This window comes from Microtus ochrogaster, unplaced genomic scaffold, assembly GCF_000317375.1.
Source record: "Microtus ochrogaster isolate Prairie Vole_2 unplaced genomic scaffold, MicOch1.0 UNK10, whole genome shotgun sequence".
NCBI lineage: Eukaryota > Metazoa > Chordata > Mammalia > Rodentia > Cricetidae > Microtus > Microtus ochrogaster.
This window is the reverse complement of record NW_004949108.1, coordinates 3,292,196-3,313,829: the sequence shown is the minus strand read 5'-3', so window position 1 is coordinate 3,313,829 and position 21,634 is coordinate 3,292,196. Positions and strand designations below refer to the sequence as shown.

At 48.4% G+C, this 21,634-nt stretch overlaps 1 protein-coding gene across 1 annotated transcript in view; it reads right to left on the bottom strand.

Annotated features, from left to right (window-relative positions):
• The window catches only part of Grhl1 (grainyhead like transcription factor 1), a 46,499-nt gene extending 25,056 nt beyond the window's left edge, over window positions 1–21,443 (bottom strand). Inside the window, exons 1-8 of the mRNA XM_005366505.2 lie at window positions 21,291–21,443; window positions 17,692–17,878; window positions 15,964–16,034; window positions 12,878–13,268; window positions 11,650–11,726; window positions 9,954–10,110; window positions 9,429–9,540; window positions 8,042–8,136 (exon numbers count right to left, since the gene is read on the bottom strand). Coding sequence (XP_005366562.1) covers window positions 8,042–8,136; window positions 9,429–9,540; window positions 9,954–10,110; window positions 11,650–11,726; window positions 12,878–13,268; window positions 15,964–16,034; window positions 17,692–17,878; window positions 21,291–21,310 — 1,110 coding nt within the window. The 5' untranslated portion in view covers window positions 21,311–21,443. The remainder of the gene's footprint in view (window positions 1–8,041; window positions 8,137–9,428; window positions 9,541–9,953; window positions 10,111–11,649; window positions 11,727–12,877; window positions 13,269–15,963; window positions 16,035–17,691; window positions 17,879–21,290) is intronic.
• Between the last annotated feature and the right edge of the window lie 191 nt (window positions 21,444–21,634).

The following is a 21,634-nucleotide window of genomic DNA, read 5'->3' as shown; positions in this document are numbered from 1 at the left end:
CCGAGTCAGCAAGGCTGTTGCCTCAGCCCGCTTCCCACAACGCCCACACAGTGTCTCGGTTTCTGTGCCATGCAGAGAGCCAGGGGAAAAGTCACTGAGATAAAAGAAAGGCACGGAGGAGAAAACATTTAGAGGGACCTGCCTGCTCCCCTTTTCTCTGTTATGTTCCTAGGCAAGACCCGCTGAACCTAAGGACACTTGGCAGGTGCAGTGATCTGGCACTTGTTGTCCCAAATAAGCAGAGTGTGTGCTCTGAGACCTGCAGAACCGTATGGGGGCGTGACTCAAGGCAAACACAGGCCGCATTCCATCCCCGCAGCACAGAACAGGACAGGTGAGCGAGCCCATGGGTCACAAAGGGGACCCGGCAGGCAAGCTGACTGCTGACCAAAAGAGTTTGCACTAAAGAAAACGGGCTAAGGGTGGAGAGTCTGTGGATTAAGGCGGAGAGGCCAAGGGGCCTGTGGGAAGGCTGCTACTCATAAGACCCCTCACTCCAAGGCTCCATCAGTACAGAGCCCCAACTGTTCTGCTTTGGGTTAAAAGCAGCAAACCTACAAAAAAAAATTAAAACCAAGACAAAACATAGGAGTGGCAGACCTGACTGAAAAGACAGAGAAAGCCACAGATGGGATTTCCAGGAAGAAACACGAGACGGGAGGTTAGGTTGACAAGTTGTCAAATGAGAAGTCTCTACAGAAGAAGCTCATTGTTTCCCAAGAATGGCAGAGTGGAGGAAGGGTAAAAATTCGCTCCACCTCCCCCGAGAAAAAGAAAACATGCAACTCAAGCAACAACACAAACGGTGTCTAAATAGACAGGGGTGCCTGAAACTCGTTCCACAGGATAAAGGTTTCACTACCAAACGGAGGCTTTCTTCAGCTGCCAAGTGTCTCCACGGCAGTCAGAGACACCTTCGGCCAGCCCTCACCCTCAGGCACACGCTGAATAAATGCTCATATTGTTATCCGTGGGTTCTAAAGCCCTGCCATGACTCGGAGTGTTTCAGTTTACAGTTAGATGGAACTTCTCCCTTAGACACCGCAGAGCACACACACTCTGACATAACGTGGCCGCAAAGCCCCAACCCCAGCTTTTAAAGAAAGTCGTCTCAAAGGTAAATTGTTCCTGTGATGGCACTCAGCGCAGCGGCCTCAAGGAAATAAACGATCTTGGCATTTTAAATACAGAATGGCTCTCAGATGCCTCACTCTCTGCAGCATGAGGCTCTCTCTTTGGCGGATGTTTTTAAATTTTTACTTTAATGAGTGTTTTAGCTTTACTTATTTACTTAGTGTGTGTTCTGTTCTGTTCTGTCAACACTCTCTCTTATTCCCTGGAGACAGGGTCTTTCTCAGAACCCAAACCCTGGCAACTCTCCTGTCTCTGCCGTCCACAACAGTGTTACAGGTGTGCACAGCCACCCCCTCTAGCAACCCTCCTGTCTCTACTGTCCACGACAGAGTTAAGATGGGCGCAGCCACCCCCTCTAGCAACCCTCCTGTCTCTGCTGTCCATGACAGAGTTAAGATGGGCGCAGCCACACAAGGCTTTTGCCATGGTGCTTGAATTCAGGTCCTAGAGCCACTTCCTCAACCCAACTATGTGTTTTCAACTACATATGAGAAAATCTTCATCGTCAAATAAATGCCACGCAGGTAGCTGCTACCCTGAGTGTTCCTGGAGGTGGGAAGCGAGGTGTCTGTGTAGAGACAACCATGGTCTGCCTGCCTAGACTCTGAAAGTCACTTCTTTGCTGAAATTTTAAGAATTTATTATTTAGTATTGTTATGTGGGAGACAGGGTGTCAAAGGAGAAATATGGGGGTGTGTCATCTCCTTCCACCATGTAAATCCAGGTGGTTGAGCTCAGATGGCTAGGCTCTGTAGCAAGTCATCTGCCCGCGAAGCCGCCATGCTGGCCCACGTCCTTCCCGTTAAGAGTAACAGTGCTTCCTGATGGGGCTCCACTTAGGCAGCCCAGCAAGCGGACTCTTTAGCTGTGAGTCCCCGGCCCATCATTTCTCTGCAGTTACAAGGATGACATGTGACTCATTTCTTTCTCCCCTCCTGCCCTCCCATTCACACTGGAGATTTAAAGTTGTGAAACAAACCAAACCTGTCCCAGCTTAATGCACCCAAACATGGCACCGCCTTATTTTAATATCACCCGATGGATGCTTCACTAGAATGGAATCCCTTTAAATGTAAGCAATGTGTTCAGTCCAAGCACATTAAAAAAAAAAAACACTCTCACAATGAATTCCAAACATTATGCTTAGACAAAACAACAATCTCAGAAGCCGTGCATTACACACACATGCAAAACATCCCAAGTTCAAGTGACTGGGTGGCCACACCCCTTTTACAGCCTCTGGCCTGGATAGTTCCTCCCCAGGAACTCCACCGGCTCTTGTGGAGACCAGGAGACAAAAGGAAAGACGTCACTCCACCCAACACAAGAACCTTCCCAGTAAAGCTCAAGGTAGGCGTCAAGTCATTGTAATCCTCTCTCTTCTGTAACATGGCCTTTCCATGACAAACACCTGTGCTCCAGAACAACCGTCCAGAGTCCCGGGAGCCCCTTCTCAGAGTAGCCGATTACAGCAAACAGTGAGGCCTACAGTTGGACCCCACAGCTTTCCTAGGGACAGGCTGCTGTGCCGCTGGAAACCTTAGGCAGCTCGTGCCCCTGCCCTCTCCCTCAGCCTAGGCCCTGCGTGGGAGGAAGCTAACTGGAAAGAGTTGAACCGTGTGTCAACTGAGCTGTCACACCCACAGTTGGGTCAGTCCCATCGGTGATACACTGAGACTAGGCAGCCCCTTCTGGAGGTCTGATGACATGTCACAGAGTACCAGGGGCCTTGCAGGCGCGTGGCATAGGAAGACCCAGGGCCCAGGCAGCCTCAAGCCGTGGCAGGCTTAACACACAAAGCATACCAGGCTCTGTGCAAGTATTCCCTGCTATCAGCCCACCCCCAACACACAGGGGCCTGGCCCACGACTCACAGGAGCTAGCTCTTTGGTATGGGTAGTTTCTGAGCAGGACACATGAATGCAGCCATGACACACTCTACTGTGTAGGCCGGCCATTTAGATCAGCACTAGAGAAACGTACTGGCTAGATTTTGTCCATCACATCCTTAAACCGTTTGTTTAACATTCATAAAGATCGCGTCTCCCACAAACAACAAAGAGATCTGAAGCTACGCTCTGAACCGCTGCCATCTTCCTCTTTGCCACTCTGTCTGGTTGGTTGTGACCAGAGCCACTCCCAGGCTGCCGCTAGATGACCTTCCATGGTGCTGCTGTCCAGGGCCAGTTGCTTTTCGGTTTATAATTTCCATTCTTCTGCAGCTGACTAGCATCCAAAGTAAACTTATTTCTCAGCAGTGAAAGTGTTCTCTAGAGTAATTTCTATTAGTGAGTCTGCAATGCTTGTCCTACCAGCGACAAGAGCTTCAGACAATAATACCCAGCCCGGAGGACTTGCTATCCACTTCGGGGTCTAGCATTGCTCCTCAGGTGCCTGGCTTCACCAAGCTGCAGCAAGATCCTGAGAGTGCTAAGCTCTGCTGCATGGCACTGGATAGAGTGTGAGCATGGCAAGGCACCCTAGCACAACACAGCCCGCAAGTGACGGCACAGCCCGAGTGACAGCACAGCCCGCGAGTGACGGCACAGCCCCTGAGTGACAACACAGCCCCTGAGTGTCAGTACAGCTCCTGAGTAACAGCATAGCCCCTGAGTGTCGACACAGCCTCTGAGTGACGGCACAGCCCACGAGTGTCAGCACAGTCCCTGAGTGTCAGCACAGCCCCTGAGTGTCAGCACAGCCCACGAGTGTCAGCACAGCCCCTGAGTGACGGCACAGCCCACGAGTGACAGCACAGCCGGTGAGTGTCAGCACAGCCCCTGAATAACAGCACAGCCCACGAGTGTCAGCACAGCCCCTGAGTGTCAGCACAGCCCCTGAGTGTCAGCACAGCCCCTGAGTGACAGTTAAGTACAGGACTAGTTCTCCCTCTCACTTCTCACTATTTCTTATCTCTAGGCTTCTCCCTCCCTATCACTAACCAAATCTCAGTGCTGCAGTAAACACTCATGGTTTATGACCCAAGCCAGATAAAAGCAGACTCCAAGAGCTCAGCAGATCCACAGTTCTTCCCTCTTGCTCTAACTAATGCAGAATAGAGACCCCGACTGAAACTTCTGTCTCCAAACTTCATGCGTAAAGTAAACGCACACATTTTCCCTCGACATGGCGATGTTATATTTATACTTAAGGTCGTAAGCTACTTCCCTAAAGTCCACTTAACGCTTGACCTGTGTAAGCTGTGGTCGTAGGGGTACAGTCTGGGACCCCAGACCTGGAGTTAGGAGGCCGAGGCGAGCCTTGCTAGTAGCGCCAGGCACTAGCTGGATGAAGTCTGGCTCCTGCAGGGCAGAAGGAGCCTGCTGGCCCAGGGGGAATGTTCAAGCAGCTGAGTGTGCCCACTCTGTTGTATGCCTGCTCCTCATCTCCTCTTCTTCTTCTCTGGATGAGAGAGCCTTCTGCCTTTCCCACAAATCCTACACTTCAGCACCTCGCCAATCTTTGAAGGTCCAAATGCAGATGCTGCCGCTTCCAGCTGAACTATGTTCAGGAGCCCAGCTTGGCTACATGGAGTTAGGGAAGAAATCAGAACGGCTGCCTAGAGAAAGGTCAAGGGCTGAACTGTAACCTGTCTATAGACTTCTAAGTCTTTAAAAAGACAAAGACAACTGGCTGCCAAAGAAGTCTATCACTAAGCGGCACTGACTGGCCTTGGACTTGCTCTGTAAACCCTGGTAGATTCGCCTGTCTCAGCCTCCTGAGTACTGCTATAAAAGGCGTGTGCCACCACACCCAGACATTCCTAGTTTTCAAACTTCACATTCTAAGTCTGCTTTAAAAACAAATGGCTTCTCCCTTAAGGCTTCCGTGGCACCAGCAGGTTCCTGCTTACATCCATGAGCTGCGTGCGCACAGGCGCACTGAGTGGAGCCCAGCCAGAATGGAGCTGTGTCTTCCCCAGCAGTGCGTGAGTCGAGACGTTCAGGATTTACCTGTTTGTTCTCAAAACAGTGACATCAAATGAAGAGGCAGAAGCCCACGAACAGGCAGGACTCAGAGAAAGCTCCTGGGTCAGAATTCTGGATTTACTCACGCTGGCATGCCAGAGAGTTATATTACCATTAGAAGTCAGAGTAAAGCAATGCCATACATCTCCCACCAGCTTGGACGTCTGCGTGGGAGAATCGGGAATTAACATATACTGGGCTGGAGCATAGCTCGCTGGAAGAGCGCTTGCCTAGCAAGCATGAAGTCCTGGGTTTACTCCTCAGCACTACTAAGAAAACAATGAGTTAATTAAAAGAGGAACATACCTCAGTGAGAACAAGAAAGGGAGCCATTTAAGAAGGTAGATACTTCCATAAAATAAGTAAGTAAACAAAGCATCCCAGCTCTACAGGATTCTGCATGCACACTACTCACTCTAGCTACCTCAAGGCATTAATTACTTTAAGTATGAAAACAGAAGCACAGACTTGGCTGGGGAAGAGCAAAGAATTGACTTGCTGGATTGCAGCATACGCTTGAAACTGATGTCTGGTATCAGCTTCAAAAGGGAGCAGCTTCATTAAGAAGTGGCACACCACCACGTCCCGGGAGTAGGAGAGGGCTGTGCGCAGACTCTGAGTGGGTAAGAGGAGGAAGCCAGCTCTGACTCCACGTTAGCACGTTAACGGGGCTAAGACTCTCCAGGAGCACTTCTCTCTGGTGCAGGCCCCTGTCAACCTGCAGCACAAGGCCTGCTGGCCCTGTTTTCTCAGTCTTCCTTGAGTGGACACATCAAAAAAAACAAAAAAACAAAAAAAAACCAGAGCTCCCTGCCCATACACAGGTCCTTCCAGCCCAGATCTCCAAGGCCCTGACAAGTGCTTATTAATGCCAGCCACACCCAACAGACAGCAGAACTGGCCTCAGCAGCCTTTTGCTTTTTCAAAGGTAGTAAAGGTGCAAAAAACAAACAAACAAACAAACAAATACAAACACAAACAAAAAACAAAACCAAACTCCCTTGAGCTAGGGACTGACAGGTCAATGCAGTCAGAAAAGAGAACTCAGTCCAGTATTTCTTTGCTCCTGCTCCACAGGTTCCCAGTGTGAAGCAGGAAGAACTCAGGAGCCTGAGACCAGAGGCACCCAGAGGGCAGGGCCAACTCCTCTTACCGGGCTTCTTAGAAACCACACACTTAAGTCCTATTGTAGTTTTAAATTCAAAATAACTGAGATAAACATACAGGAAATGGTGGGCTTGCTTCCCCCAGCAGCCCCTCTAAAACTGAACCCAGTACCCAGCTCTGATGAAGCAGCCAGCTGACATTTGGATATTGTGGTAGGGGCCGGCCGGAGAGCAGTCACAGCCCCAAGAGTTTCTATTTTTTTTTTTTTGTTTTGTTTTTAAGACAGGGTTTCTCTGTAGCTTTGGAGCCAGTCCTGGAACTAGCTCTTGTAGATCAGGCTGGCCTCGAACTCACAGAGACCTGCCTGCCTCTGCCTCCCGAGTGTTGGGATGAAAGGCGTGTGCCACCACCACCGCCCAGCACCCCCAGAGTTCCTTGCAGACCATCTCATACAGTGGAAGGATGTCCTTTGCCTTAGATACAACCACCATGGCACAGCGGGACAGTAGAATTAGCTTCACGTGACTCCCAAGAACCTCATTATTTGATTCCTTTTTTCTTTCTTCCTTTTTTTTCTTCGTCTCGAGATAAGGTCTCGTTATGTAGTTCTGGTTCTGGCCTGGAACTCACTATGTAGACCAGGCTGTCTTGGAACTCACAGAAATCCATTTGCCTCTGGCTCCTACGTGCTGGAGTAAAGGTGTGAGCCACTATACCCAGCCACATGATTTGATTTTTAAAAGAAACTTTAAACAACAGAAGCCGAAGCCCTGGTGACCCTAAGCTTCTAATGTCATATCTTGTTGCATGAATTAAAAAAAAAATATTGTTTTGATGGGGAGCAGGCATGAGATGCTGGGGATCAAGCCAGAGTCTCAGGCATGCTTTATAAGGGCTACGCTCTCAATAAGGACTAAAATTCTTGCTGAATAAACAGAAGAATAAAAAGGAAAGGGTAAAAAATGGAAGAAGGGTGATCAGACTGTGCATGGGAACCCTGGAAGAAAAGCATTACTAATCTTGCAACAAAAGCATGCGATGGATCTTGCCCCACACCTGTCCAAGAGTTTCTGGGGCTCAGTCTGATTTTTAAAGAAACCAGATACCAGAACTCTATATTTTTTATTTTTGTTTTTCCAAGACAGGGTTTCCCTGTGTAGCCCTGGCTTTCCTAGAACTCACACTGTAGACCAAGTTGACCTCAAATTCAGAGATCAGACTGCCTCTGCCTCCCAAGTACTAAGATTAAAGTTGTGCACCACCGCTACCCGGCAAAACTCTAATAATTTAATGAAGCAAATGGAGAGAGTGCCATGGGAAGGGAGACACAGCTTAAGAAAATATGCTTCCTTGCCTCTAAGAATCCCCTGAAAAACCCCAGAAAATCACCCAAGGGACCGTCTGAATCAGAGGCGACTGTGCACTGTAAAAGCATGAGGCAGAAGAATCGTTCGGCTGTGTCTGGTACAATGGGAAATGGACACCGCTGGTAACTTGGATTTACTCTTTCTGCAGGAACCCCACCTGACTGACGGGATGCTGTTGTACTGATCCCTATGTCACTGTGGACGGAGGGCAGGGTGTGTGTCACTCTGCAAATGAGGAAGTGGGGCCGAGTGAGGGCCAGACGACAGGCACCTGAGGATGACAGCTCCACACACCGGAGCCTGTGCTGAGGGATGGCGAGAGGAACGGCTTTGGAGCAGGGTGGAGACTGGAAGGACAGTTTCATAACCACAGCTACAACACAGAGCAGAGCAGCTGTGAAATCGTGACTCTCCACCCCCTTTTCACACAGCCGGAGGGGACATGCCCTGGACATTACGAAATACCTTTGCTTCATCACTGATGTCCCAGGTGAAGGAGATGGCGTTGTAAGCGATCTCTTCTATGTTGCTAATGGTGTTGAAGCTTTCTTTGTAGTCGGCTACATGAAGCAGTGGATGAGAAAAAAGAAAGTCATGGCTGTTAGTGTCAACGTGAGATCAGAGTGGGCCAAGAAATGTTCAGTTTTCGGCATTAGCCTCTGGACAATTTAAGTAAGCATTTTGTTGGGTTGAAAGAAATACTGAAATAAAGGAGGAAAAAATAATTCCAGGACTCTGTTTTTTTAAAAAAAATAGAGATAAGTTTAGATATAGTTATTTCCATATCATTGGGTCAAAATTAGGAAGTTTAAGTCTAAAAAGCTTAAGCAATGGTCTTAAGGCCCCAAAACTGATCTGCAGAACCAAGGTTAGAACTCAGTTCTTCTAAGCTGGGTGTGGAGGCACATGCCTATCATCCTAGAAACTAGGAGGTGAAACAGGAAGATTTTGGTGTGAATTCAAGGGCAGTTTGGGATGTGCAATGAGTTTAAGACCAGCATGAACTAGACTGAAAGACCTTGTCCCAACGAAGAGAGAACTCAGCTCTTCTGATTCTTTCTTTTTTAATTATTTATTTATATTTCATGTCATTCTTTTTTTGTTAGCATGTATATTTGTATGAGGGTGTTGAATACCCTGGAACTGGAGTTACAGGCAGTTGTGAGCTGTCATGTGGGTGCTGGGAATTGAACCCGGGTCCTCTGGAAGAGCAGCAAGTGCTTTTAACCACTGAGCCATGTCCCCAGCCCCAGCTCTTCTGGGCCTTACAGAAAAGAGAGCTCAAGAACTCCAGAAGATAAGGAAACAGGAGCCACAGGTGGATGGTAGCATTGTGTGAGACTGGAAACGAGAAGGGGACAAACGCTTTGTAGGGCCATACCCCGGGTATCTACCACTGGGTTATCACAGACCAACGAGATCAGCAACCTAGCTCAGGGCATAGCAACTCCTAAAGAAGGCATCACTGCTCCCCGAATGTGCAGACGGAGTGAGGGGCTCTCGCTCGGCGGCTGGGTGCTGGTCTAGCATGTGTACAGTCCCGGGTTTCATGCCCAGCACAGCAGAGAAGGGGACAGACAGAAAGAGAGGCTGAAAGCAGACACTGTGTTAGCTGACTAAAGTGCCTGGTTCCAGTTACATGGCAAACCATTGCCTGGGCACAGGCCCCAAGCAGGAAGTGAGGACGGAGTCCTAATTCCAGGAGGCACAGGACACTGCCTGGAACACATCTGTGGCTGGCATCAAAATTCAAATGCTTTCGGCAGGAAGTTCATCACTGCCAAAAATAACTGGACTTGGCAGGCGGGGTACTCGAGCCTCCAAGAGCGAAGGTGGGTTTCTGGTCACTCACCGATGTCAATGCACCTCTGCTTGGCTGTGTGCTGCCGGGAGTGCCAATACTTCCAGTGTCTTAGCTGGTCTTCCCTGCTTTTGTCTTCAGCAAAAACCACCATGATCACGCTCTGGGAATGAGAATGTAGCACAGTGTAAGGTCAGCAAGTGGTGAGCAGCTTCAGGGAAAGTCACTGTTATGAGAGCTGACAGGGCTGAACACAACACTGTGGAGGACTAGAGAGGCCCAGTGGTTAAGAGTACTTGCTCTCCCACAGGACCTAAGTTCTGTCCCCAGTACTCACATCGGGCCTCTTACACCAGCCCTGTAACTCCAGTTTCAAGGGAGCTGAGGCCTCTAAGGGCATCTCTAACATACATAAACACTCACAGAGACATAAGAATTAAAGTAAAAATAATCCTTAAAAAACAAACAAACAAAAAAACCAGCCCACAAGCCCTGGCCCCTTCAGGCCTGTATTCAGTTTCAAGGGCCTGGAAGTATTAGGGTTTTCGGGAGAACAGACTCAGGTACAGAACTTACTCGAACTTTGCTGATCGGGTGGTGGATCCCTTCACTGCTGCTCACTTCCTTCAAGGTGACAGGATAGAACTGCCCTTTGTTCAGGTATGTCATAGTGCTGTCCCCTTGCTTCTGCCGTAGTGACTTGGAAGCTTCGAGGGTATACTCAAAGTTGTTCCTACAGGACAAAGAAGCAACAGGTTTCTGGGCTAGTCTCTTGGAAGCTTCTGGTACACCATAATCCTGAAGTATGTGCGTGTGGGAGTGTGTGTGTGTGTGTGTGTGTGTAGGGGATTACTGAGACAGAAGAGCACCAACAAACATCCAGCTGACTATGCCATGTTAAAAGCAGTACTTGTCCCCTTTTATTGATAAATAGAATCCTAAACACAAGTGTTCAGTGACCAAAAACCCTCACACAGTGGGCTACGAAACACTGATTAGATGTTCTATGATGTAATGTCAACAACTAGACATCTGGATGCTTGTGCTACAAATGACATCAGGAACTGGACAGGCGGAGGCAGGAACCTCCTGGGGCTTGCTGCCAATCTGGTCTTTATGGAGCAGAGGTTGCAAACGGGCTGGGAGCACAGCACTCGGTCATGTGTCTGCCAGCACTCTCTGTAGCTTCCACCTTCACCCAGACAGGTACTCCATGATTGCCTACGTCTCCTGTTACTTTACACAACCGCTCAGAACCTTCCTAGGCTGATGGTCAGTCAATTACACCTATACTTTTAAATAAAGTTTTATTAGAACGTAGCCACACCACCAGCTTATGCCTTATCTGAAGACCCCCTTTCCATTACACAGCTAAGCTGGCTAGTCACAAAACTAGAGAGGCTGTCTAGCTCACAGCGCCTAAAACTACCTAACTCATCACAGGGAAAGCTTAGAAGTTCTATCCCAAACCATAATGTCTGTGAGCTTATGACCCTTGTACCCTGGGATATACTTATAAAGGAAGTATAAATCCCGCAGATCCAGAAAACCAAGGGCCTTACGTTCATTTATGTATTTATTTAGTATGTGTGTGGAGGTTCCCTACTTCCATCTTGTGGCTCCTGGGATTGAACTGGAATCATCAGGCTTGGCAGAAAGCACCTTTACCCACTGAGCCACCTCACTGGCCTTGGTTTTTTTCTTTTTTTTAACTGCAAAATATGATGCAGTTAGACACATAAAATAAAAAGGAAATTCTAAACTTTAAAAACAATCTTGAGGTGTTTGTATACTTCTCATGAACCTAGAAAATGCTCCTGTTTCCAGAGCAGGGTGTACTTTTGCTAAGCTAAAAACAAGCTGCCAAGTTGGAAAAGTTACACTTGTTTATTTTATCATTAATAAGAATAATAAGTCCTTTGTCAACTTATTCATCCCTAAACTGTCATCTCTCTGCACACTTTAGGGAACAGACAGCCAGTGATTTACCTTCATCCCTATCTCCTTCAGAGTCTAGCCCACGTCACCACAGAAGGGAGCCAGGGAAGGGAAAGCACCAACACCAAGAATCGAGGAAGCCGAAAAAACCCAGAGGCCCGCAGGGCAACATTGCGGGAAAAGCTCCAGACCCAAGGTAAGGCCACAGTTGGCGGAGCAGAGGAAGGCAAAAGCACGCCAGAGCCACCTCAGATTTGTCAGGATCAATGCACCAAAAAGAGAAGTGATCACAGAGACTGAAAATCCAAAAGTCAGGTAAGAAGGCAACTATTACCCAGAAACATTGTCAAACACATAGTCCTCTGAGTTCATGCCCGGCATCCGGAGACTGAGGTCCGAGGGGAAGAAAACCTGAAATATCAACGCAGTGAGGCACGACCATTTAACTGTTATCACGGTTACTAACGACCAAGGTCTGGTATGGATGAGGTGTGTGTGTAAGGTCACCCACAACTCTTTTGAGGTGTGTTTCAAAATAAGAGTTTTGAATCTATAGAAAAATTTAAATTAATAAAAGTTATAAAAAGTACTAAAATATACTAATAAAAAAGTTATAAAAATATAAGTCTGGTGGTGGTGGCTTGCACCTTTAATCCCAGCACTGGGGAGGCAGAGGCAGGCAGCTCTCTGAGTTCGAGGCCAGCCTGGTCTACAGAGTGAGTTCCAGAACAACCAGGGCTACACAGAGAAACCCTGTTTTGAAAAACCAGTAAATAAATATTAAAAAGTAACTATCTAATTTTATATACCATTCATGAGAATGATCACAGACAGACAGATAGACACACAGTGCCTGCGATCCACTATGTCCCTTTCCTTATCTCTCCCACACAACACGTGTTCGGAGTCTAGAATCTGCAGCCAAAACACAAGGGCCAAGAGTCAAGTTTGCACCGGGGCTGTGCAAGCCTACTACCCTTTCCTGGAAAGTGTCCGTTTCTACCCCTAGAAGACCCTCCAGGGCAGTAAGACCTGCCTTCAACACCCTGAGTGCCAATGTACCCCCAAGTGACATCCGCATGCCTTCCAGTCCCTGGAACTCATTCAGCGTCCTGATGACTACCTCAAGCTCTGGATTAGGCGACGAAATAAGCAGCGCCTGGTGGAGACACGACAGGGCTGCCATGCTAGGCGAGCTTCAGGAGCTCGCCTGGGTCTACGATGTGAGCTGAAGAAAGCTATGAGAACGCAGTTGTGGTCAGGGGGAGATTACACACAGGCTTCCTCTCTCTCTCTCTCTCCAGCAAATCTCTTAGCAGAAACCATAATTGTTAACTCAGCTGTTGGTAAGATTACCCTTGTGCCCTTGATAATAATTTTTGGATTTGTAGGTTTAGCTTACAAATTATACCTACGGGCCTTTCTCTTAAAAAAAAAAATCTTTTTATTCCTGATCCACTCACTCTGGGCTAAGTTTCAAGCTTACATAACCAGGAAAAGGTGGAACCCAATACTTAGACAAACACGCCGCTGTCTTAGGAAGATGTTTTTGTCTTTTGTACCTCCTGAACGCCCTCCTTGAAGGTCTCTGAGAAGGTGGAGTCTGGAGTCCTCCGCTGAGCATTGGGCGGCTGAGCACCAGAGCTGAATTGGTCAGTGTTGAGGCTCCGGTCAAAAACCACCACACGCTCGGCGGGCTCAGGATGATACACCGTCGGGGGGATTCCCACAGTAAAGCCGTGTGGCTGGATTTCTGTCTTGATGGAGTGGGTAGGCATGGTTGCTATGGAGACAGTGACTGTCGTATCGGGAGCTGTCAGGTGGCCTCTCTTATCAGTGCCCAGCTGGTTGCCATGGGGGAGGACAATGTTGAAGGGCACGTTCTTCAGCACTTGCACCCTGTTTTCTCCAGCAGAAAGGAGGGGCTGCTCCGCCACATTTGGCATGTTATTTCTTCAAGAAAGGAGAAAGGACATTGTATGTTCAACCTTGGTGCTGATGCGGGGCTTGGAGGATTTGGGAGGAACAGGTGATGGGGCTCCAACCAGGGATTCATGCACGCGGAGCACATGCTACATATATGACTCAGTGCTCTGATGGTCAGGGCTCCTCACAGCAGCAACACCCTACACAGAAGCCGACTCAGCGGGAAATGGAGGAAGGACCCATTCCTGGTGAAGATCTCACAGCTTCAAGCAAAACCCAAAGCAGCTGCTTGTGGTGGTGCATGCTGGTAGGATTTGCTGAAGGAGGCAGAGGCAGGAGGATCACAAGATCGAGGCCAGTCTGGGCTACACATAGGGGCTGGAGAGATGCTCAGTGGTTAAGAGATCTGGGTGTCCTTCCAGAGAACCTGGGTTCAACTCCTAGTACCCATGGTGCAGCTCACAACAGTCTGTAACTGCAGTTCTGGGGGATCTGACACCTTAACACTAACTCACATAAAATAAATTTAAATAAATTAAAAAAAAAACCAAAGCGAAAGCACAATTGCTCTGACAGGGCTCGGAGTACTGCTCCAGTACAAGTTATTCTCGGTAATTCTAATGTGGATCCTCATATTTTATTATAAAACCTGACACTGTGAGTTCATAGACTCCAGAGTGAGGCCACCTGGGTTCAAACTGTGTGTCAACTAGAGCAAGCTATTTTGTCTCTCGGGCTCCATTCTTATCTGTGAAAAGAAAAAACAATTTGTCCTAGGCTTGTGTCTCTGTTGCTGTGATAGAACACTATGACCAAAAGCAACTTGGGGAGGAAAGACTGCAGGTCACAGCTCATCAAGGGACACCATGGCAGAAGCCTAAGGGGACCAGGGAAGAACACTGCTTACTGACTTGTCCCACTTGTTCAGCTACCTTTCTATATAGCCCAGGACTACCTGCCTAGGGACAGCCCCGCCCACAGTGGGCTGGGCCCTTCGACATCAGTCAGCAATGGAGAAAATGCCCCTTTGATGTGCCCATGGGCCAATCTGCTGGAAGCAATTCCTCAGCTGAGATTTCCTGTGCCCGGGGAGGTCTGACTGGACAAACAAACCGATACAATAGTGGGCATCCATCCTCTCACATGGGTGCTGGGGGTGGAATTCAGGGGACCACACCTGCACACAGACACTCCAGACACTCACAAGTAAGTGCTGCTTCCCCAAGGACAACTCATTAGCATACTTAACAATAGATATTTTATATAAAATTAACTGTGATTTAATATATAGGTAATATGAATAGTTTTAAAAATAATGATTTTTGAGTATGTGTGTATACACCTGTATATGTAACATGTATATGTGTGTGTGTGTGTGTGTGAGAGAGAGAGAGACATACATATATGGCAGCCTGCTGAGGTCAGAAGTCAACTCTATGGCGTGTTTCTCCCTCTACCTTTCTCACCTGGTTCCGAGGATGAACGTTACAGTTGTTGAGGCTGGCAACGAATACACGCCGGCTTCTACCATTTTATTGTGCTCAAAAAGATTCATAATAAATAGTAAAATGAATCTATAAGTATGCTGCTCTCCAAGAAATTGTGAAGTTTTAGATCGCAATATGGAAAACATTTATGAAACAAATCACGTGTCATAAATGTGCACTTCCAAAAACGATCTGCAAGCGGAACCACAATCACGGTAAAGAAACAGTTACCAGGCGTGTGAACTATGAGCTGTTTCTCAGTCCTTAAATCAGGTTCTGTCCCCTTCCCCTGAGGATGGGATCTGGCTACCACAGCCTAGGCTGGCCTTGAACTCCTGCTTCAGGCTCCCGAGGATTATAGGTGTATGCTACCATGCCTGGCTGTTTTATTTTTTATTACTAATAAAACAAGAATCCATTAAAAGCTGGTTTTAGAGCCAACAAGATGGCTTAGTGGGTAACAGTGCTTGCCACCAAGTCTGACGACTTGAGTTCGCTACTACAGAGTAGCAAGAGGGGACTTTTCTTAAGCTATCCTGTCAGGCATGCACCGCGGTATGCACCAACATGTCCATGCACACAGATAAGATAAATAAATGTAAAATGTGTCTTTTAAAATGTTTCCTGGCCATAAGATTGAGTTGTAATTAATTTATCGAAGTTTTAACCTAAAATGCCTTCAAGAGGAGTATGGACATTAATTCACTAAGTTTTACTGGGGCAACTATTCCAGAGTCATTGCTATGTATTTTCTTTCCTTTTTTCTTTTTTTTTTGCTTTGTTTTTTTCTTTATGCAGATGTGGCAATTGAACCCAGGACCTTGTCCATGCTAGGCAAGTGTTCCATCACTCAGCTGCATCCCAAGGGTTGCTTTGTCTGACACGGGCTTGCACAAGAGTCCAGGCTAGCTGGGGCTCCCGAGCCTCCTGTTTCTGCCTCCCAGGTCCTGGGTTACAGGCACGTGCCACCACACCCAGGTGGTTTTTAGACTCTGCTCCCGTGCCATCCCCTTCAGAGGGTCAAGCACGTCACGCTTTACTAAAAACGTCCCTCTGGAGGAGAAGAGCTTGAGGCTGGCTTTCTAGGCAAGGGAACGCTGCCTGCAGCAGGCTCTAACTCTGAGACGGCAGTTACTCTCCACGGTCCCTCCCACCAGGCCCTTCTGGTTTTACTTGGCGGGGCCTGCCCACCTCTTCACGTGTGCACACCTGTGTGCACTGGCCACCGCACTTACCTTTTGCTGTGCTCTGGTTCCGGGTGCTCCCCCTCGGGCTTTGCTGCGGATGACCTGCGCTCTCTGGGAACCTAAAGCATTAACACCAAGGAAAGGGATTTAGTCCTTATCCAGGGGAGAAGCCTTCACCTGAAGGAGCAGCCTTTATCTCATCTCCTGATGGGCTGCTGAGCACCAATCTGCTCCGATGGCACTAACAGCCAAGTCACCACCAGAGGTGGCGAGCAAGGGCGAACAGACTCAGCCTGTCATGGAGTAAGGGTTTCTTTCTCCTTTATTTAAGAAATTTTAAGTATGTGCTTTATATGTATGAATGTTTTTCCTGTACCTACATCCGTGTACCAAATGAGTGAATGGTGCCCATGGTCAGAAGAGGGCACCGGATGCCCTGGAACTAGAGTCATGGACAGCTGTGAGACACCGTGTGGGTGCTGGGAACCGAACCCAGGTCCTCTGCAAGAGCAGCCAGTGCTATTTTAACACTGAGCCTTCTCTTCGGCCCCATTCTACTCCTTCTGTAGCTCTCTTTCTTTGCTCCACAATCAAAAGGCAGACAAACGACACTAGACACACTGTGACACCGACCCACCGGAGACATGGACCAAACGGGCGCACAAATGTTGCTGAGATATGTGTGGGCAGGATATCTACGGTGCAAGAATTCTTCCATATCTTGCCACCAACAACAAAATAAAGGGGCTTGGGAGATGGCTCAGTGGTTAAGAGTGCTCATTGCCCTAGCATAGGAGTCTGGATTCACAGCCACCCCTAACTCCAGCTTCAGGGGATCCCTCTCCCTCTTCTGGCCTCCCTGGGCACCTGCATTCATTTGCAGATACTCTCCCGTACATCCCCGTACATTACACATAACACGAAACTAAGTATTGTTGGATTTAGTAGCGATCTGTTCTGAAGGCATTGCTAGTTATTAAGTGATAAAACAGAGGGTGATCACATCCAAGACGCTCAAAGGGCCATCCCTGAGCGTCTGCCATGGGTCAAGCCAGCGAGACAGCAGACACAGCACAATTCAGCACCAGAGAGGACAGTCTGTGGCAGGAACTGGGCTGGAACCCTAAATGAATGCATCCTAAGTTGCCGGGCCTGAGGGTCAAAGTGACACACAGGCTGTCCAGTGTGACACAGGTCGTCAGTGAGTGGCAGCTGAATTACTAGGACTCTGTGAGGTAGAAACTCATACACAGTACACGACAGTTAAGGCTAACTCAACTGTCTGGAGACAGACAAGATAAACGTGTTCTCATTTTAGAACGGGGCCCCAGAACTGAAAATGTGTGCATTTTCCGCAACCAATCCTAAGACTTTGTGGAAGCAGTTACAGAAATGGCGACTGCCCTGGGGAGAGCCCGGTCGGCCGGCAGCCCCTTGTCATGGCAGGGGAGAGTCCGGTCGGCCGGCAGCCCCTTTTCATGACACCCGGAACCAAGTTTGTTAAAACGCTCGAACTGGCGGGGGACCTGGCTACTACTTCATTTACAGCAGCGTCTCCTTCAGCTAGGGCCAGAGCAGCCGTATAAGAATCACCCTTTGATTCTATGATCGCAGATGCTCAGCTTTGAACCACAGAAATCCCGAGTGCTCATTAAACTATTTATAAGCCACTACAGAAGCACTCAGCCCGACATTCGGCAAAGGACTGTTTTACAGGCTGCTGAATCAGGTGCGTCTGGGAGCGCCATGCCCGGCCGTCCAGAGCCTGCGACCCACCTTGTAGTAGTCATAGAGCAGGCCCAGCGCAGCTGCGCTGTCTTCATCCCCATTGATGCTCATCATGGCCTTGGTTGCTGCAGTGAGAGGGTTTTCCAGGAAAGACTTCCAGGCCTCATCCTCACTGGTATAGGAGCGCCGCTGCGGATAAAGGGCCTCGTTCTGAAGGACCAGCACTGGCCTTTTGCTTCAGAGGAAGAAAGTCAAAGTTAAATCCACACTTCCCACAGCAAGACAACTTACAAGCCGTTAAAAAAAATAAAACCAACAAAAACCAAAACTGAACAAACAGTTCTTTGACAGTTCTATAAAAGAGGAACACGGCCCCGTGCCAGGAGGTGATTACAGGTGGGGGCAGCTCAGTGGCAGGACAACTGCCTAGCATGAGCAAGGCACTGGGTTCCACCTCCTGCGTTATAATGAATTAAATACCCACACCATTTGAAGACCTGCCTGAAGAGAACTCAATAAAGTAAATGAAATGGTGTCCACGCTCCTCTTAAAGGCATTTTTGAAATAAATAAAAACATTCAGAAAATTCAGGTTTGCAAATTTTGATTTACAAAATGCTTCCTCAAAAGGCATGCTTTAAATTGCCTTGTGGCCTGTGAGCTAAACCAATGACCCCAATAAGTCAAATGAAGACACGTTCAGAAGGCAGGGCACACCGGAGGACCACTGCCAGAGACCCTGAGAGGATGCAATTTGCCCAAACCCACAAATACCCCCAAGAAGACATGGCTATGCACATATCCTACAGCAGGAAGGTATGGAAAGGCATGGATACATCTCAAATACACTCAGGCTGGCGCCCTCTTCCCAAGCCCACACAGGGCTCATCGTGCTGTCACATGTGACTTCCAAGAAACAGGGACGGGAAGAAAGGACCGAGAGCAAGAGGGACATTTCCCTTAATCCTTCAGGGTGTATGGGAAAGTTAGAAGACTCTACTGTTACTAGAAGAAGGAGCCTGGAATGTAGCCAAAGGGGACTATAAATCAATAAAGAAGCATAATTTTCTGGCATGGGAGTGAACTGCTTATCTTAGAGATAAATACAACCTCCAACAAATGAAGCCATCAAATGAAAATCAGCCTTCCTAAAAAAAATAGTAAACAAATCCGATTTAAAATCTTTACATGGGCCCCGGTAAGATAAGATGGCGTGGGCAGAAGAGGCACTCACTCATAAGTCTGAAGGCTTGAAGTTCTATCCCTGGGAAGAGTGGAAGGAGAGAACAGATTCCTCCTGCAAGTTGTCCTCTGATTTTCAAACACACGCACACACACACACACACACACACACACACACACACACACACACACACCAAACACATTAATCAATTAAGAATCTTCCTTAGCTGATGACATGGTTTGGCTGGTGAAGGAACACAAGTTACATCTCCAAGACCCACATGGTTGAAGGAGAGAGGGAACTTGCCAAAACCTGTCCTCTGATGTGTGTGTGTGTATGTGTGTGTGTGTGTGGCACACACACAAACCTATACAATAACGTAAATAAAGTGTGGAAAAGAAAATCTTTCCTAGGCTTTAGGATTTGAAGGCACAGCCTAGGGGTTGAACATGTGATCTCTCTCCTCAGAGTCCAGGGTTTCCTGGGATTAATCCCCAGTGCTCCCCTGCCCTACAATAAATAAAATCTTTATTCGTTTTTCACATCAGGCAAGGACTATGTCATGTTAACAGTGCAGTTTGTGGGAAAATTCCGGAAAATCAATGGTGACTTTAGCGACGCTTTATAGGAGATTTAATTTAAATGATTCAAGCAAACATTACCGATTCCAAAAACTGGAAATGTCAACAGTCTCAACAACTGCTCGCTCAGCTGGTACTATTTAGTAAGTCAACAGGGAGGGAAAAGTGGAGCATTGACTTTAGCGAGGCGAAGCAGCCCTTTGTGTGTGTGTGAAGGGAAAAGAATGGAGGTGTCTGGAACGTCCCTGAATGATGGCTGTCCTGACAAGCAGAATTCGAGGCTCGGCTCTCATTGCAACACATGAGTGAAATATGGAAATGGCCTGGAGGTGACCCCATCTTTTCTAAAAGTGAGTGTAGAAAGTCTGATTATCTTTTCAAGTAATCAGCAAAGGTTAGGGCTTGGCAGTCACCCAAATCCTTCAACAACAGATATAGATTTAGGAAGAACAAAAAAAAAATGACAGGAAAAAAAGAAAAGGAAGGAAGAAAGGAGGAAAAGGAGAACATCTTTGAAAAACGGAGGGAAAACTCCGTCTGCCCTCAGCAGGCAGAGCTGATGTGGAGCCCATGGCCTTTAACTCGTGCCATGAAGGCAATTCGAAGGGTGCACATCTGGAGACAGGTTTATTAAAAATAGAGAAGACGTATCTCCATAAATCAAGTTCTAACCAAAGAAAGGTAAACCTACAACTTGGTGTTCTCCAAGCCTTTGGGTCCTGAGTCCAGTGGTGGTATGGTACACTGCTGAGATTCTCTGGTGTACGGCTGAGCTATTATTAATAGTCTAATAGCTACTTCCAGAAGATTCTGACAGTAGTTGGCTCATTCAACAGTTGTAATGCTAGTTTTTCAAGCTTTCCATCGTCTCCCATCCCATCCTACACTGATACAAGCATCAAAAAATAAATATTTTCCAAGAGGCTTTATGTCTGCAATCACCCTGAAGGCATTTTATATTTCCAAAGTATGCCTAAGGCCAAGAGGTTAGCGCCGGGACTTTTGCCTCCTCAGTAAGTAGAGAAATAAACAGAAGAACAATTGCAGCCCACTTCTTCATGACCAGCAAGCTGCTGTTCCAGCCCTGAAGGTTCATGAGTGTTTTCAAATAAGACTCAGATCTTCAAGAGAGCCGAGCACTAACTGAACTGCATTTTTTTTTTACAAGACAAGATTAATCTGTTGCTGACTGCCACACTGAGCTAACTTCCTTCAGAAAACAGGCACGAGAAAAACACAGATTCATTAAGCAACTACGAAGCCGATTCTCTGCTCCAGATTTACTGAGCTGAAATAGACGGGCTCTGTCTTTCAGGACATCTTTATATTTATAGAAAAGTCGCAAGTAAAATCGAGCACTATCCGTGCGCCCTTAGTCCTGCCAACGTCCGATCACATCTTACACCACCACTGTACATTTCTCGCTCGTTTCTTAAACCCCACACTCCAAAAGGCAATCCCGATTCGAAAGAAGTCTCTAGTTTATCACCCTGCTTGCAGTTTCTTCCTCTGGATACTCCCGAACAGCAGAAATAGTCTTCTGTAATTACCATAGGTGATGCAAGGGCCCGAGAACACCCACAGCCGTTTTCTCACACAGCAGCCGCAGCGAAGAGAACGCGCGGGCAGCGGACACTTCAACCTTCCCCTAGATCTCTCGCTCCCGCAGCTCGGCAGGTGACAGCAGGCTGCCCGGGGTCCACCCGTCCCCACCGAGCCATGGGCGTGGGGTTCGGGAGACCTCGGACGGCGGGGCCGAGGGCCGGGTGTCCCCCCGCTCGCCCCGCCCCGTCCGGCCTCGAGGTCCCCGGAGCCCGCGCCGTGGCTGCGGCAGGTGCGGTGGCCCCCAGGCCCTGGCCGGACTCGAGCCCGCGCCTCACTCACTTGTCGTACTCCTGTGTCATCGCGCTCGCTCGCCGCAGCCGGGCCGCAGAACTGGACTTTCGGGTTGGGACAGTACACCCGATCCGGGGGGAGGAGGAGGAGGCGGCGGCGGGCGGCGCGCGGCGGCAGGCGGTGGGTCCGGAGCGGCGGCCCCGACGGGTTGGGTTCGCTTTTCTCGCTCTGAGCCGGCTAGGCGCGGGTTGCGCGCACTGGGCGCTAGGCTCGGCCTCCCATTGGCTGGCGGCGCGCCGGTCAGGGGCGGGGCTTAGGTAACTGGGGGGCGGAGATCGCCATGTGATTGGTGAGATGGCGGGTGGGGGCGGAGTCTGAGGGCCGGGCGGGAG